Source organism: Myxine glutinosa, chromosome 5 (genome assembly GCF_964187855.1).
Source record: "Myxine glutinosa chromosome 5, kmMyxGlut1.1, whole genome shotgun sequence".
Lineage (NCBI taxonomy): Eukaryota > Metazoa > Chordata > Myxini > Myxiniformes > Myxinidae > Myxine > Myxine glutinosa.
Window position 1 is genome coordinate 38,036,605 of NC_136265.1, and position 17,836 is coordinate 38,054,440.

The 17,836-nt window shown below is 44.7% G+C and overlaps 1 protein-coding gene across 2 annotated transcripts in view; it reads left to right on the plus strand.

Annotated features, from left to right (window-relative positions):
* Positions 1–393: 393 nt before the first annotated feature.
* Positions 394–17,836, plus strand: part of LOC137413240 (dnaJ homolog subfamily C member 5-like) — a 33,839-nt gene continuing 16,396 nt past the window's right edge. The window contains exons 1-5 of one of the 2 annotated variants that reach the window (XM_078777899.1): positions 394–665; positions 14,626–14,731; positions 16,571–16,781; positions 16,891–17,062; positions 17,582–17,668. In XM_078777899.1, coding sequence (XP_078634025.1) covers positions 14,628–14,731; positions 16,571–16,781; positions 16,891–17,062; positions 17,582–17,668 — 574 coding nt within the window. In that variant the 5' untranslated portion in view covers positions 394–665; positions 14,626–14,627. The remainder of the gene's footprint in view (positions 666–14,625; positions 14,732–16,570; positions 16,782–16,890; positions 17,063–17,581; positions 17,669–17,836) is intronic. The other variant, XM_078777901.1, reaches the window with a different exon arrangement.

The following is a 17,836-nucleotide window of genomic DNA, read 5'->3' on the forward strand; positions in this document are numbered from 1 at the left end:
TAATAAACAGATGGACTGTGCAGGAGGATGACCAAATGTCCTATAATTAAATTACTGTTCGGCCTACGCTTTACCTGTATTTCTTCGTATGGAGCAGCACAGGGTCGGCTTTTAAGCAACTTGTCTGAATATACCAATTCCTAATTTCCCAGCCGGAGGCTTAACCCATCGATCTAAAAATGGGAAAGGTTGTGACGATGATATGGCGATTGGAGCGGTGTATAATCTATCTGTCACTGGTTTCTCGGCGTATTTCGCTGATGTTCTCAAACGACTGCAGTTTTAGCTACAAAGCTGTCGTGGTATATGTTTAGTCTTTAGTGTATTTTTCAGTCGGACGCTTTACGGCACTGAGAAAAATACGTCGTACGAATTCATACGAGAGAATTTCCTGTCATGCTCGAGCTCATTGCGTCTTGTCAACGTCATTTCCGGATTTTGGGCGGAGTTAAATGGCATTTTCACGACAGGCAGTTGTTAGACCATTGTGAATGGAAATTGTTGTCCGCGATGATTCGTTTGGTGTGAGTGCGTCGTAAAATTGTTTGTACTTCTTTGTCTGCGCACGGGCTCACCGGTGGTGTGTTCAGATCAAGTCAGGCGCTCTTCCATTCAGAGGAAGCGCCATTATTGATTGAGGAGAGAGGGCGAGGAAGGAAGTCGCGGTGAGTCATTGTCGGCCTCGATATGATGTATTCTTTTACAAACAGATTTACATTTAAATGCCTGTTTTACAAGTTAGGGTTTCAGAAAGAATTAATGGCGTCAATATCACGAGCAGGACGACGACATTGGGTGATGTAATTGTACATTCGGAGATGGCCATTTGGCCCGTCGTGACTGTGCTTTGGCCGCACCACTTTCATTCAATCCAGCAGGTCATCAGATTGGGTGCGAACAGGTGCGCAGGGACATCTCCGGGCTGCTTATTGGGTGCTTTTGGGCAGAGTGTGCCAGTTGTAGGTTGAGGAATGAATACCTCACTGTTGCAGACCTCACTGTCACCCAGATCCAGACTTCAACCGACCTACCACTCCTGCGAATACCTATGAGCCCGATTACCCCCACCCCCACCCCCGCCCAGTTCTTCTGGGTACCTTGCAGTGTACACCTATCTGCTGTTTCTGCTGCCACTACCTTTCCGGGAGACAATTCCATGAAAAAGAACGAGAATGGCACTCAGTAGAGAGCAAACCTCTGCCTGGTTGACCATATCACTCAATGGTGAAGAATCACTTAACCAAAATTAAATAATTCGCATATCCGAATCCATATTCAGATCTTCACCAAAATCGAATCGATTCTTCCTTGTGACACGCACGACCTGCCCACAAAGTTTCGTCCAAATCCGTCCACAACCTTTTGGGTTATCCTGCTATGTATCGTTGTTGGCCCTATCTCCCAATGGTGAAGAATCACTTAAGAAATTAAATAATTTTCATATTCGAATCCATATTCAGATCTTCACCAAAATGGAATATATTTGTCCTTATCAGACACCCAACCGGTCCACAAAGTTTCGTCCAAATCCGTCCACAACCTTTTGGGATATCCTGCTATGTATCGTTGTTGGCCCTATCTCCCAATGGTGAAGAATCACTTAAGAAATTAAATAATTTTCATATTCGAATCCATATTCAGATCTTCACCAAAATGGAATATATTTGTCCTTATCAGACACCCAACCGGTCCACAAAGTTTCGTCCAAATCCGTCCACAACCTTTTGGGATATCCTGCTATGTATCGTTGTTGGCCCTATCTCCCAATGGTGAAGAATCACTTAAGAAATTAAATAATTTTCATATTCGAATCCATATTCAGATCTTCACCAAAATGGAATATATTTGTCCTTATCAGAAACCCAACCGGTCCACCAAGTTTCGTCCGAATCTATCCACAACTTTTTGAGATATTTTGTTCACAGGCAGACAAACGGACAGACAGGGGTGAAAACATAATCTCCATCCACCTTTGTCGAGGCAGGATCTGGATTGTTGCTATGTTGTCATAGCAATAAGAACGGCACTCGTCAGAGAGCAAACCTCCGCCAGGCTGAACAGTTTGTTTTATATCACAATGATAGGCCTGATCTGGATTCGGACCTGAACCAAAATCTAATCAGCTAGTTTTTGTCACCGACCCAACTCATCCACCAAGTTATGTCATAAGTCATCCACAACTTTTTGAAACTTCATGCTATATATTGTTTTTGGCCCCATCACTCAATGACGAAGAATCACTTAAAGGATTAAAATTTTGTTGGATCCAGATGCAGATTATGATCAACACCAAAATAGAAATGATTCGTCCTTGTCACACACACAACCTGTCCACCAAGTTTTGTCATAACCCATTCACACCATTTTGAGACATCATGCTATATATCGTTTTTACCCTATTCCTGGATGGTGAAGAATCACTTTTTAAAATTCTCAGATCCAGATTTTCACCAAAATCTAATCATTTTGTCTTGTCACACACCCAACTGGTCCCCGAAATTTCATCCAAATCCATCCACAACTTTTTGAAATATGCTATATATAGGCTGTATCATTTTTGGCCCGACACGACTCCTGACACCAATTGTTACGGAATCGGGCGACGGCACTCCCCTTAGCAAGGGGGGGGGGGGGGGTTAACCCCTTGTCTTGATAAGCTGGCCGTCTCCGTTCCTGGACCCACCCCGCTCCTCTGTGGAATAGGATTGGCCAAGGTGATTGGTCAAGGGATTCCCGGACACTTCCGCCAATCCCTCCACAAAGCAGGTGGGTGGCCCCGCTCGAAGCCCGGACAAGATGGTATTTGCCGAGCGGTTTAGCAATCCGGAATCCGAGCCGTTAGCAATGGACTAAACCCGATTGCGAAGCGGTTCGGCCAAAATCGTGCCACAGGTACTCGATTGAAAGAAATCACGAAAGCGATCGGACGAGAATGAAAACCAAAGAATAAGGAGGAACAGGTATTTATTATTAATTATGTACAAAACCAAGGAAACCAAAGGAAGAAACGAAAGTCATTTACAGAAGAAGAAGAAGAAGAAGACAGCGCAATCCTTATACAAGCTTAACTTATTCCCACAGGACAATACAGACAGACTCACACGAATAGGGAATTGCAGGCAGGAATTGAATGGAGGGAAGAGAAGAGCAGTCGGTCCACAGAACGGGCGACAGGGAGGTCCGAGGATCGCGGCACGACGTTGAGGTCCGCGTGCACGCATTTGTTCTTTGGAGGTTGGTTCCGGCAGTTGCCGTCAGTGCTGGTTGGTATCGGGAGCACTCTCAGGCTCATCTGCGCGCGCGTCTCTGAAGCTCCCTCTCGCGTCTCTGAAGAAGCTCTCTCATGCGTCACTGAAGCTCTCTCCTCCCTCTTTCGTACCTCTCGGGGGGGGGGGGGGGGGCTCACGCCAAGGGTTTTATAACCACCCCCTGGAGTTTTGGAGCGAGCGCTATGGCGGCTGCGGCTGGCAGAGGCGCTTTGGGGAAATTGAAAAGGGGAACTATCTTATTTGTTTGAGGCAATGCAGATTCAACTATTGGGAACAGGTCCTTAACTGAAACACATAATAATGATATAACTATGAAAAGGGGCTATGATTTGCTACGTGTTGCAATGTGGACTAAGGTGCAATTATTTCAATTAACAGCCAATTAAGGGGAAATGTACACATTATGAGACAAAGCCTGGTGTTGGCTTAGTGGTTAGGGTGCCGGCTTGGGATCCTAGGATGCTGGGTTCGAATCCCGGTCGATCGCTGAATTAATGCCAGGGGGGTTGACTCAGCCTGTCATCCTTCCGAGGTCGGCATAATTGAGTACCAGTTCACTGGTAATTCCCTGTGTGTCACAAGAGGTGACCAACAGGGTTGGTGGCAGGAAGGGCATCCGGCCATAAAACATTGCTTCAAAAAGGGGACCACGGTGTCCAAAAAAGGCCTTCGCAGGGAAAAATGGCCTCCACAGGTGGTTTTTTAAAATTTATCTTAATGGTGAAGAATCACTTTTAAAATTCTAGTATCTGCATCTGGATCCTGATGTTTATCAAAATCGATTGAATTCACCCTCGTCACACATCCAACCTGTCCACCAAATTTCATCCATATCCGTCCACAACGTTTTGAGATATCCTGCAAACAGACAGGGGTGAAAACATAACCTCCGTTCATCGCAGATGGTGGAGGTAATAATATGAAGTGGTCCTGTCTCCTTCAGCCGCTCCTCCGAGCTGAGTGTAGCGCGGCCCAGAATCAATCTCGTAGCCCTAGTCTAGCTCGGCCCAGAATCAATCTCGTAGCCCTGGTCTAGCTAGGCCCAAAATCAATTTATTAGTCCTAGTCTAGCTAGGCCCAGAATCGATCTTGTAGCCCTAGTCTAGCTAGGCCCAGAATCAATCTAGTAGCCCTAGTCTAGCTAGGCCCGGAATCAATTTATTAGTCGTAGTCTAGCTAGGCCCAGAATCGATCTAGTAGCCCTAGTCTAGCTAGGCCCAGAATCAATCTAGTAGCCCTAGTCTAGCTCGGCCCAGAAGCACCTAGTAGCCCTAAACTATAGCCCTCTATGGCAGCCATGTTCTTCCTGAGATGTGATGATCAAAACTGCACACAATATTCCAGATGGGGCCTCAATAAATTCCTTTACAATGTTAACACTGACTTTTTTTATTTATAATTTATCCCTCTATGACTACAACTTCAAACCCCGTTAGCCGCTTACCTGTAGTTTCCTGCTTGACACCTGTATCTATTAGCACCCCCAGGTCCTTCTGTGTGTGACATACCAAGACCGCCCCTTGCATCGTGTAGGCCCTTATCCAATCTATGAAAGTATCCAGACTTTCCCTTCCTGGTCCCTGCCAGCTACCCTACCTTCAGATCTACTGTAATCTATATATCACTTTGAAATTCTTCGTCTCATCGTGCTTAATGTAGTAGAACCTTTGTGGTATTATACCTTAGTACTTTAGAAAAGTTAACCTTAGTGGTATTATACATTTACAAAGTCAGGAAGACACTATGGTATGCCAACCCACCACTTGGATACATATGGTACACCTGGAATGCAGTGGGGCCTGTCCCCTTCATGAATCCGGCCTATCAATGGGATACAAAACGTAAACTGATCAATCTGGCAGAGGTATGTGCTCTTCCGAGTGCCGTTCTAGTTTTTAAGCTGCTTTCAGCTCTCTTTTTGTATACTGAATCGAGGTTCGTGAAAGAGCTAACATTTACTTCACAAACAAATCAACCAGACAAACAAAATATATAAAAAGAGGGAGCGGAAAACAAGATGGGGAGAGAAGGGGAAGCACACAAACGCAACATTTGAGAGCAGGGAGATGTGTGGGACAGGAGAGGGCTGTTCTCCGATTCATCGCCCTCAAACCGTTTACCTTTCACAATACCTGTAATACAGTACCATACTGGTATATCAGGTGTCTGCTTGTCATTCTTTAGGAAACAAAACCTGTTACGACATTGAGTAAATGAATCGTTTTGTTCGTGAAAAAATGCAACGTCTCGTAGAGCCATTGGATCACGGTTGGTAATACGTGAGAGGCCGGCAGGCTGGCTTGAGGTTGTGCCCACTCACATTTGTACCGTCTGAGCTGGATTTGAATCTTGATCCACCTACAAAATGGCACGTGCAGAATCGTCCCTCAACGTGCGTCCCATCCATCGGAAGGACCTCGAAACGTTTCTCCTTTTATACGCTCCAAAGCTTTTGTAAAGAGACCCTAGCCAAAAATATTTCAATCTTGGCCGTTCGCTTTTACCTGCACGTGCAATCTCACTACATATTCTGCGTTCACTCTTGATGTCTCGCAGGAATGTCAAATATTTGCCCGAACTGATGAAGGTTGAGGGCGAATCCCTTGCCATTGAAAAACCACTCTGGCGCCAAGATTAAAGTTTCTACTTCCTGACCGGCCATGCGGTTTTTTTTGCGGCCCAAAAGGCATTGACCGACCGGTGTGACGTATTTGCAAAATGCCATCGCGGTGTGCCATCGAGCAGCGCCTGCTCTGGTGCAGCCGTGCGACGCACTTCACCTGGCATTTTGATCGAATGTTCCGAAGTAGTCGATGGCGTTTGTTTAAACGAAGCCGCAAAACCTTGGCACGTCCATTTGCGGTAAGAAAGGGCTTGGGGGGGTTAATGGGTGCCGGGGGGGGGGCGAGTGAGGTTGCAGGTTTAATGCCGTCTGTGTGTACCAAACTATACCTGTTCTCGTTTTTTTTGGTGCGTTTATCGTTTCTTTTTAATCGGCAAGTTATTCTAAACCGCTTGCCAAGTTGTCCACCTGCATGGGATATTGAATACACAGCTGAATTTGCGCTCTCTGCACTGCACCTGCCAGGTGATGTTAGTATTTGTACCCTGTGTGGGTGCTCACCTTGTTATGCAGACAAATGTGTTTTTTTTGTTCGCATGTATTGTACCTGCTCTCAAAAATACCTCAAAGTTGTCCGTTTTAATACCTTCTGCAGAAAGTCGCCAGAGGCATTGTTTTTGGGTTGTCCGTCCGTCCGTGATAGGTTTTCGTTACCTCGATAACTTAAAAACGTCTGAAGGGATCCAAGTTAAACTTGATACAAGTACAATATGTGTAATGATACAAAGATAAACTGATGAGGTTTTGGTGTCAAGAGGTCAAAGGACAGTTGTCATAAATAAATAAAAACCACCGTTTAGAGGCCATTTTTCCCCGCAAAGCAGGGGTTGGCCTTTTTCGGGGACCGTGGTTGTTGTTGTTTTTTTGGTCCCCTTTTTGAAGCAATGTTTTACGGCCAGATGCCCTTCCTGCCTCCAACCCTGTTTGTCGCCTTTTTACGACACACAGGGAATTACCAGTGAACTGGTACTCAATTAGCCGACCTCGGAAGGATGACAGGCTGAGTCAACCCCCCTGGCATTAATTCAGCGATCGACATGCCAGATAAAAATGCGATACTTGAGAATACCTGAAACCATTTAAATCAAACTTGGTAGAAGTAAATATTATGATGCAAAGATGAACTGATTAGATTTTGGGGTCAAGATTTTAAGGGTCAGAGGTCATGTTAGGTATATATTCTGTTACTGTGCTAACTTGTGAACCAGTGATGGGATTTTCACCAAAGCTTATACAAGTACAGTAGTATGTACAATGATGTAAATATGAATTGATTAGATTTTGGGGCCAAGAGGTCAAAGGTCGGGGGTCATGTCAGATAAAAATGCGATACTTGAGAACACCCGAAACAATTTAAATCGAACTTGGTAAAAGTAAGTGCAAGAACGTAATATATATGGGTAGAGGCATAATGGTCGACGGCGCGATGTCAGAGTTCCGTTGTAGTTTTAATAGCAAGCAGGGCGCCTCAGTTTGGAGGTGTTTTGTAGATACAGTATCACAGCTGTAAGTGTGATTCCATTCCAGTTGATTCCCTCCCCGTGGTTCGATCCCACGATGTAGATATGCTGAGAAATATCCGTGGACTCCATTCCTACCTGACAGATCTCAATCCACGCTGCTGCCGATAAACCAGACATCACATGTTTAACAGAATCCTTCCTCCCACAGGACGTCCCTGACTCCTTGGTGTCTCTCCCAGACTGTCGTTTCCTCCGGTTTGCTTTGATCGACCTAAACCCGGTCCTGGCGGTGGAGTTGCGCTGTACATAAAAAAAACGTAATTTTTTTGCACCTCCCAAATGCCAAGAGTACTTGTCTCTTAGCCATCATGCTTCAGGACTAGTATCGTATATCTACTGCCTCTGATATTAATACAGCCTGGAAATTCTTCCACAGAAACCTACTCTCACTTACGCACAGATTCATCCCATCTCGTCTTCAGTTATCTGAGCCATCCTCCCACTCTTGCTACTCAACAGGTGGCGGAACCCGGAAAAGGATATGACGTCGCAGTATGTTACAGGACCCACCCTTCCCAATCATACCAAACTGCTCCTGGATTCTGTCTTTTGCACCTGAGAAGGCGTAAAAGTTTCTGAGAATCCGCAACTCTGACTCTGCAACTGGACCGGACGGCATCAGCTTGTGTGCCCTGAAAACCTCTGCTGCTCTTGCACATCCTCTCTGTCTGCCCCTTTCACCCTATCATTTAACCGAGGTCATCTTCCATCTGCGTGTAAATCATCCAACATCACAGTATTACATAAAAAGGTGCAAAAACGGATCCCCTCAAATACAGACCAATTAGCTTGCTTCCAATCATCAGGAAGGTCATAGAATCGATCATTGCAGTTGACATAAAATCATTCCTCATCTCCAACAGCCTCATCTCAGATCACCAATTTGGTTTCAGATCGGGTCACTACCTTGGACAATGGACATGCTGCTTCCTCTCTCCGAACAAAGGATAGAGGCCCTCAATATCGGTCATGAGATCAGGGACATATCTCGAGCATTCAATACAGTCTGGCATCATGCATTGTTCTCCAAACTGTCTGCCTATGGAATCCAAGGCCAACTCCACTCTTGGATTGCTGACTTCCTCCACTGTCGTCGCCACCAACTTGTGGCTCTCACCAGAACCCTTTCTTCTCCTCTCCCTGTCAAAGCTGGAGTACCCCCAGGCAGTGTTCTCGGCCCCATCTTATTCCTCATCTTCATCAATGATCTCTCTGACTTCATCATGCTTTTGCATGAGCCATTGTTCCAAAACTCATTATTCGCTGAAATATCTACCAGCCGAGCTTTTATGGAACATTTTACGAACAATGGGATTAATGAAGTGCAAGATCTTATGGAGCTATCCTTGAAGCGATGGTTGTCTGCCAGCGCTGTTTCTGGAAAAATTGGCTTGCGTTCAATTGGAATAGTGAGCAGAGTCATAAAGATTGTATCCCAGACTTTTTTAGATTTAAATATTGGGTGGAATGGGGTAAATGAGGAAGTAGATTTTCGTTTAACCTTCCCTGAATTCTCAGTCACTGCCCAGGAACAACATGGTGTGTTTTCCTCGAACAGCGAAGAATCCGGTGTGTTCCACATCATGGGGAAAAGGGCAATGTATAGAATTTGTCTAGAGGTGTGCTTACTGGGCTGTGCAGCATCCTGAAGAAACGAGTGGAAAGTTTTTACCTGCAGGAGCATTTCTCACTCCAAATTGTATTGGGATGAAATGTACTGTCGGACGTACAGGAGACCTAAATTGGAGACTGGTCCATCACGCCCTGGCCACACAGGTGTTAGTTCAGAAGTTTAACCCTGATGTGTCTAATTTATGTCCTTTTTGTGGTAATGTTGAACATTTGTATCATGCGTTTATTGAGTGCAAGAGATTGTCATCTCTGTTTCTGTATCTGAGCCGAATCTTTTGTAAATTCAAAATTGTTTTTTCTGTTACAATCTTTGTTTACGGACTTGCATGTAATACTAGGAAAAACTGTGATTTTGCTTTTTAATTTTTTGCTTGGAATTGCTAAGCTTGCAATTTATAAAACCAGAAAAGCCAGATTAGGTAGTGAAAAAAATGAAAATGCACTTTTTTGTTTTATAGGGATGGTATCAGCACGTATAAAGCTCAAACATGCTTATCATGTAAATATGGGGAACCTTCTTGTGTTTGAAGAGTTATGGGGCATGGGGGGGTGTTTTGTGCAAATGCATTGGAAATGAGGTTGTGATTTGTATGTAAAGTGGAGTTGGAATACTTTTGATTTTATACTTTTATAATAAAAGGACACAAAAGTCGCTCTCTCACTCTCTCACTCTCTCACTCTCTCACTCTCCTTTCCAAAAGGACCGTAAGGCAAATCCTCCCATCTACTTTCTCAACACGCATCTTGAAGAGGCAAGCCACATTTAAATGTTGGCCTCCAAAGCCAGATGTCGACTGGGAATCCTCTGCCGTGTTAAATCTTTCCTTGGCACACCTGAGATCCTATCCACCTCCAAGGCTTTCATCCGCAACTTGATGGAGTACTGTTCTCGTGGAGGGTGGTGGGAGCAGGGTGTGAAATTGTGGGGTGATGGTTGATGTGGGATGGAGGGGTGATGTGGGGTGGTGTCGGATAACTGCCTCATTCATCAGGCCTACGCTGTGGCGAACTTTCGCGAGATCTCACGCGATCCCGCTCGAGTCGCAAGAGCATAATTATTATTTCACATAATATGGAACAGGAACAGCATTACATTAATGAACAGGATTAAATAATGAAATTGATATATGTGGGAACATTACACGCCCAGACCAGGAATCGAACCCAGGTACTCTGGAAAACCGTACCAGTGCTCTGCCATCTAAGCTATCTGGGCGACCCTGACTGAGCATGCAATTTTCCCACATATATCAATTTCATTATTTAATCCTGTTCATTAATGTAATTGCTTCACTACACCCCCAGTGGTGTTTATAATAGAGGACATGGATTTGTACCTCCATTGGAGGAAGACCCTCTCGTGTTCAGGCCGTTGGTGTTCCTATGGTTGGCAGCAAGTGCCCCGGAAGCATTGACGGAAAAAGAGTGGCAATCGTATGTGTGGGAAAATTGCATGCTCAGTCAAGGTCGCCTAGATAGCTGAGATGGCAGAGCACTGGTACGGTTTTCCAGAGGGACTTGGGTTTGATTACTTGTCTGGGCGTGTAATTTTTCCACATATATCAATTTAAGGATTACATTACATCTCCTCTCCCCTCTTTCAGAATGAAAATCAATTTAACGATCAAGTTTGTCCAGATGTTTGTGTGGGATGGTGGTGGGGTTGATGGGGGATTGTGGAGAGGGGCATGGTTGGGGTGGCTGTGGTATTGTTGGCTAGGGTGACTATTGATGGGGATTGTGAGGTGGCCGTTAGGGTTGCCACCTTCAATATGGAAAAATAAGGAACACCCCACTGCCCCAGCCCCCCACTCGAACATTTTGAAATTGTTGCCACTTTTAAGCCATTTTTCATGCTTTTATGGACATACATATCTCTCCACATAAAGTGTGAGCAGATGAGGATGACTAGTTGTTTTGTGGATATGTAAGAAACTTCACAGGTTCAGATCCACTGCTTAGGCTGCAGATCAGAAAGATTGTATTTTACTGACGTTTGGCATTGGCTATGTAGCCTGTGCTGTCCCACATTGTTGACAGATCAATGAAAATACATCTTGTCTGAGCAGCAGTATAAATAATGAGATTCAGTCAATATCTCAGTTAAATCTCACATGTGTGCATTCCTAAAGAGCAGATTTGTGTAAGTTTCCCTTTTACTCAATACCGCATCAATTAATTGACTCACAAAACAACTTACTATTGTAATTTACAGATTTTTATTTCAATCAGTTGAACTAAACAAAAGTAGACACAGCACAAATGTTGCCATTAGACCAACTACCCATTTGGTGTGCAATTTAAAGAACTTTAATTAAGCCGATCAAACAGGCCTAAAATATTTACATATAAATATTTGCAGTATAGCACCTCAGTGCCCTGAACACCCCTACCCCCCCCCCCCCCCCCCATCTCTCTCTCACTCTTTCTCATTACTTTCTCTTACATGTGTACTTTTTGTCGCTCCTTGCAGCCTGAAGCAATGGCTTGTCCTTCAAAATTATAGTGTGGAACTCAGCACAGGACAGGTCGGAGTTGAGTGAGGCCAGTAGCTCACTCTCCATGAGCTCCACAGAGCATCTGTTCCGGACGTCACTCCATTTGTTGGCCATTCTGGAGAATATTCTCTCCACAAACCCTGTTGAGGCTGGTCTGCTCAGTCAGTAGGAAATGACTGACAGTATATTTGGGAGATCAGCTGCCTGAAATACAGCCATCCACTTGGCAGCCACGTCTGTGGTCTTCCATTGATCGCCCTCCTGGAGCTTCTCCACAAGGCTGCTTGCTGTAGTGCACTCGTCCTACAGTTCATCCATGTTCAGGCTGGTAATGAGGTTGAGCTTTTCACAGACCTTTTCAAGGTCACTGAAGGTAAACTTGCCATCATGGAGAGATAGAGGCATAAGACAGTGAAGCCAGTTGCTGTCGGAAAAGTCGAACAATTTTTCAATGTACCATAGGGCAGTGTCAATGAATGCAGTGAATTCCTCCCTTGCCTTGCCTGCATCAACTGGAGAGAGACACTGCAGCTTCACTTTTGTGAGGTATCCATAGAACTGGTCATCTCGCCTCTTGGAGTTTGACTCTAAAGGAATGCATGATGGGATGGAGCTCTAGATAGGTGGTAGCATTGGCCTCAAGCTTCTTAACAACATCTTCGAAGAAGGAGAGAATGTTATTACAGAAGAGAAGGTAAACCTCCACAACATCACCATCATCTTCCGGTACTCCAGAATCAGGGCTGAGCTTCAACACAGTGCTGATTTTCCTGGGGCACTCATCCCCAAGGCTGATGAAGTAGGTCTTCAGTGCGGACCAGTTTTGCATGAGTCGAGAGATGGCTGGATTGAGGGAAAGCCATCTTGTTGTGACATGCCGCAGGACTTCTCTGAACTCTAGCTCGCAGAACTCGCAAAACTCCTTCAGTGCTGCTCTTCTGTTGGCTGATATAGAGAAGTGGCTATAGACTTTCAGAACCACATTCTCAACATCAATGCTCAAGTTGTCTAGTGCATGCTTGACTGTGTCATGCACAATATGGGCATGGCAGTTACCCTGAAGCAGGTTGTTTTGGCTTTTCTTTAATATGGTGTCGACTGAGTTGTGGATCCCGTAGTTCACACTCGCGTCGTCAGCGCTGAAAGCTGAAACTTAACCTAATGACAGGCCAAGTGTTTCGAGAGAGTGCAGTATGCACTGCATGATTCCTTCTGCTGATTCATTGGAATTCTCCATGAAGTCAACCATTTTATTCACCACACCAGTTTCAGGTGTGAAGAATTGCACTGCCAATGAGGATGGGGCAGGGGAGTGAGGATGGGGGGTGGGGGGGGGGGGGGGGGAGGAGAGGGGAATGAGGTGTAGAAATTACGCCAGCCTATTCATTTTTCACTATTATAATATTCAGGAAATCATTCAATCAAATATATAATCAGAACAGTACATAAATTAGCCTATACAAGAACATACCATATCTGCCTCAGGGGATGTCTGAGGTAAAAGGAATTGAGCGATTCCACTCCGTGTCTTCTGCTCTTTCGCTGCTCGGACATGGTTATCACCTGCTGCATGCTGCTTCACGTCAGACAGTCCACCATGGGCGATCGAAAAATCTCGACGGCAAACCGTACAATTTGCCTTGTACTCGTTGCCACTGACAGGACTGACCCACTCGTATTCCGTCTGCCATTCAGATCTGTACTATGACACTATGACAGCCTCTTGCGTTTCACCGGTGGACTTGTTGCACTGGCACTGGCCGACATTTAAAAACAAACCGCGTGTCTGAGTCTCCGTAACTAGGGCAACGGTGACGTGGACACTGAACTTGCCTGCCATTCTCTTCCGCAAATTTTGATTGGGAACATGTACGCTATGTCTAGCGAAACGGTTTTGGTTTTATTAACTATCATGTCATTCTAACCATTGTGAAGACCTAGTGTATTATGAAAGTATGGTGTGCATGAAAATACGGGACAAATCGCGTCCCGTATTGACTCGATACGGGACACTGCATTTTATTCTCCAATACGGGACGATCCCGTATAAAACGGGACGGGTGGCAACCCTAGTGGCCGTGGATATTGTTGGAATTTCAGGGTTTTTGAGCTCTTCATATGCATACGGCAAGGTGACGGTGATGTTAGCCATCACATCTAGAGAGGTGAGATCCATCGCCAGCAGACCAACACAGGTGTTTCATTCACCTCTCAAATCGCCTGTGTCCATATGCTGGTAGCTTGGCAAAGATGGTGTTGGTTCCGAGCGACAGTTGTTTCTTCCGCTTAATCGTAGAGATGGCATCCTCTCAATTGTGGTGGAGAAAAACTATCTAGCCATCTCTGTTTCATAACAGTTTTTTGTAAAATGTTCCGAACACAAAAGCGATCATCTTGTAGGCCGGATCCACGCACGTGTATTTCGGACAAACCTTGTCTAATTTCTGGCAACCCACGGATCTTTCAGCCGGATCTTTCAGCCGGATCTTTCAGCCATTGGTGTGGCATTAAACCATCTCGGCTTGTATTACTACAACCATCCAGGACGCATCAACCCGGCATGTTTGTCGAAATTTGAAAAATTATTAGCAGTTTTAAGTGAAATCGCATGTAACCCGTAAATAATACGGAAGTGGCACTCGGCTTCATGGCGCAACGTCACTGATAATCGTGAAGAAGAAGATTTACACCTTTAATTGCAAAATTCCCCACTTTATAAATCGGAAAAGGCACATCCTATCTATGTTGTCAGGTGTCGAGGGATAGGTTAGCGTCGTGGTGGTCTGACCGTTTGGGTTCCCCTTTAATACAGCCATGCATCAGGAAAAAAAAAAAAGATGTAACCAGCTAGCCAAATTCGAAATTGAATTCCCATCAAACGTGTTCACAAATTGGCAATTTGAAAAGAAGCTACGAACGGAGAAGTGCCCGTGTTTATGTTATTTCCCTCAGGTTTACCAAGTGCTTCCTTCGCATTTTGAGTACCAATGGAAATGCTGGTGTTCACTGGGTGTTTTTATTATCCTTTCTGAAGAATTCCTTGACATAAAATGTGTGCGTGCGTGTCTATCTGTCTGCAGTTATGTCGCAGCGGCAGCGTACTCCTTCCACAGCAGGGGAGAGCCTTTATGCATTGCTGGGATTGGAGAAGGGAGCCACGCCAGAGGAAATAAAGCAGGCATACAGGTGAGGATGGAGGTCACTGCCTGGAGATCGATCTTCCTGATACTGTTTGTTTTTATTATTTATATATACACTACCGGTCAAAAGTTTTAGAACACCTCAATAATTCCAGTTTTTATTGAAATCTATGCAGTTTAATGTCCAGTGAATAACCTGAAATGGTACAAAGGTAAGCAGTAAACTGCTCGAGGTTAAAAAAAAAGTTTAGGTTAGCACAAATGGGAAAATAATGTAAATTGCACAGTTATATTGTAAAAAAAAAAAGGCCTTCTTCAGGGAAGAAGTAATGGGTTAACAACTTACAGCTGTTCTGCAGCAATGCAAGTAAATTAAGCCTTGAAAGTTGATGCAAACAATTCCTACAGGTGTCCCAACCTCTGCTGATTACTTGATTACAAAGCCCCTGTCTGTATAAAAGCAGTATTGGAACAGACTGTTGTTACACCCTCTGAAGCATTATTTGGACAATATTGCACTGCAGGAAGTAGTATATTGGAAACTGGAGGAAACTCTGACAGGAAGAGGTCTGGCAGACCCAAAGCCACAACAGAATCAGAAGACAAGTTTCTGAGAGTCAACAGCTTGCGTGATAGGCAGCTCACAGGACAACAGCTTCAAGCACAACTTAACACTGGTCAAAGTAAGCAAGTCTCAGTTACAACTGTGAAGAGAAGACTTTGAGCTGCAGGTTTTACAGGTCGAGTGGCAGTAAGAAAGCCATTGCCAAGATGGCGAAATAAGAAAAAGGCTTGCCTCGGCCATGAAGCACTGCCAGTGGACTACTGAAGACTGGAAGAAGGTCTTATGGACCGATGAATAAAAACTTGAAATATTTGGTTCATCACGCAGGGTTTTTGTATGCCGTCGAGTAAGCGAAATGATGGTTCCTCAGTGTGTGATACCAACTGTCAAACATGGAGGAGGAAGCGTGATGGTCTCGGGCTCTTTTGCTGGATCCAGAGTCGGCGACTTGCACAGAGTGACTGGCACCCTGAATCAAAAGGGCTACCACAGCATTTTGCAGCGCCATGCAATACCCTCTGGTATACGCCTCGTTGATCAGGGGTTCATCCAACAGCAAGATAATGACCCTAAACACACCTCCAGGCGACGTCAAAACTACATTTGAAGAAAAGAACAAGATGGTGGGCTTCAAATCATGGAATGGCCAGCACAGTCTCCAGACTTCAACCCCATCGAGCTGGTTTGGGATGAACAGGACAGAAGGGTGAAAGCAAAGCAACCTACAAGTGCAACACATTTGTGGGAACTTCTGCCACAGTGTTGGGACTTACTTCCCGAACAATATTTGATTTCCATTGTGGAAAGAATGCCACGAGTGTGTTTGTCGGTTATATCTGCAAAAGGTGGCTACTTTGCTGAGTCAAAAATTTAAATTAAATTTTGTTAAACAAAATGATTCTATGATTTTTTAAAATTTATCTCCAATTGTTTATTTGTTCTACTTCTATGCTTAATTTCAGAGTATATTGAGACATTAAACTGTGTACATTTCAATAAAAACTGGAAACATTGAGGTGTTCTTAAACTTTTGACCAGCAGTGTATATATATATACTGTGTGTGTGTGTGTGTGTGTGTGTGTGTGTGTGTGTGTGTGTGTGTGTGTGTGTGTGTGTGTGTGTGTGTGTGTGTGTGTGTGTGTGTGTGTGTGTGTGTGTGTGTGTGTGTGTGTGTGTGTGTGTGTGTGTGTGTGTTTTTTTTTTTTTGTTTTTTTTTCCAAAAGCAACGAGTCAATCATGCAGTTTGAAGAGAAGGGCTTGTCCTTTTTCCTTTAATCATCGACACAGATCTATTTCCCTTTGCTGTTCCCCTCTTGAAGGAGCAAGGCTCTGAAATGGCATCCAGACAAAAACCCAAACGCAGAGGCGGCGGATAGGTTCAAGGAAATCAACCATGCCAACTCCATCTTGAGCGATGAAACGAAGCGCACCATCTACGATCAGTACGGCTCGCTGGGACTCTACATCAGCGAGCAAGTCGGCGAGGAGAATGTCAGGACGTACTTCCTAATGTCCAGCCCGTGGTTCAAGGTGTGCCATTTCCTTGTGATTTTGTTTTTTTTAACACCATCAGACAGTTGCCTTCGAGGACACCGGAAGACGTAGGTGCGTGACGAGTCGGTGTTGTTCCTTGTGACAGGCATTGGGCGTTTTTCTGGCCTGCATCACGGGCTGCTGCTGCTGCTGTTGCTGCTGCTTCTGTTGCTGCAACTGCTGCGGGCGCTTTAAAGACTTGCCAGAGGAGGGCGTGGATTTCAAACAAAATGACGACTGCTTGACTGACGACGGAGGAGAGGACGTGGATGCCCCGCGTAAGTCATTTTTGTGTTTGCGGCCATTTGCGGCCATTTATTTCCTCAATTTATTTTCTTGAGGCAAGTCCTGCGTTTTGGATTAAATATCTGAAAATTTAATAACAAACAAAGTTTTGTGACATCTTAAAAACAATCACACAAGCGGATGGGTGATGCAAGCGGATGAGACACATCGGCAGAAGAGGAGATCATAGCAACGACTACACGGAGGCCAATTGAGGGTAGCGGGAGTCGAGAAGACATCCCAACAGGTGAAGGGATGGGCTCGACGCATACTTGGAGCAGGAAATCGGAATAAGGAGAGTAAGGGCCGGATCATTTGCCATGGCCCTGCTCAGGATTTCGTCCAGCAGTAGATCGACAACAGCTGATGATGATATTTTTGTTTTTGATTTTTGCATCTCTGGGACCTTGGCTGTTTGGAAAAAGTGAAGATCACTGGGGCTCACTCCACCTTCTGTTTTTCTTTTTTCCTTTCCCTCCCTCTCTCCTTCATTCCCACCTCCTTCCTTTCAGAGAATGCACCCATTCCAATGCCAGCACCATCATCAAAAGCAGGGTTGAACTCTACCAATTCCACAAGTAATCCAGTGCACTGCTGCGGTAGTTATCCTGTCGATTTTCAATCTGTACTCAGAAAATTCTTCAACAGCAATAATTATTTATTTATTAATTTTTGTCCGGCTGCACAACTTTTTTTAAACTTTTTTAAATTTTGATATTCTATTCCGAATTTCTCTTCAACGATAATTATCTTTGTGTGCAGCGGCA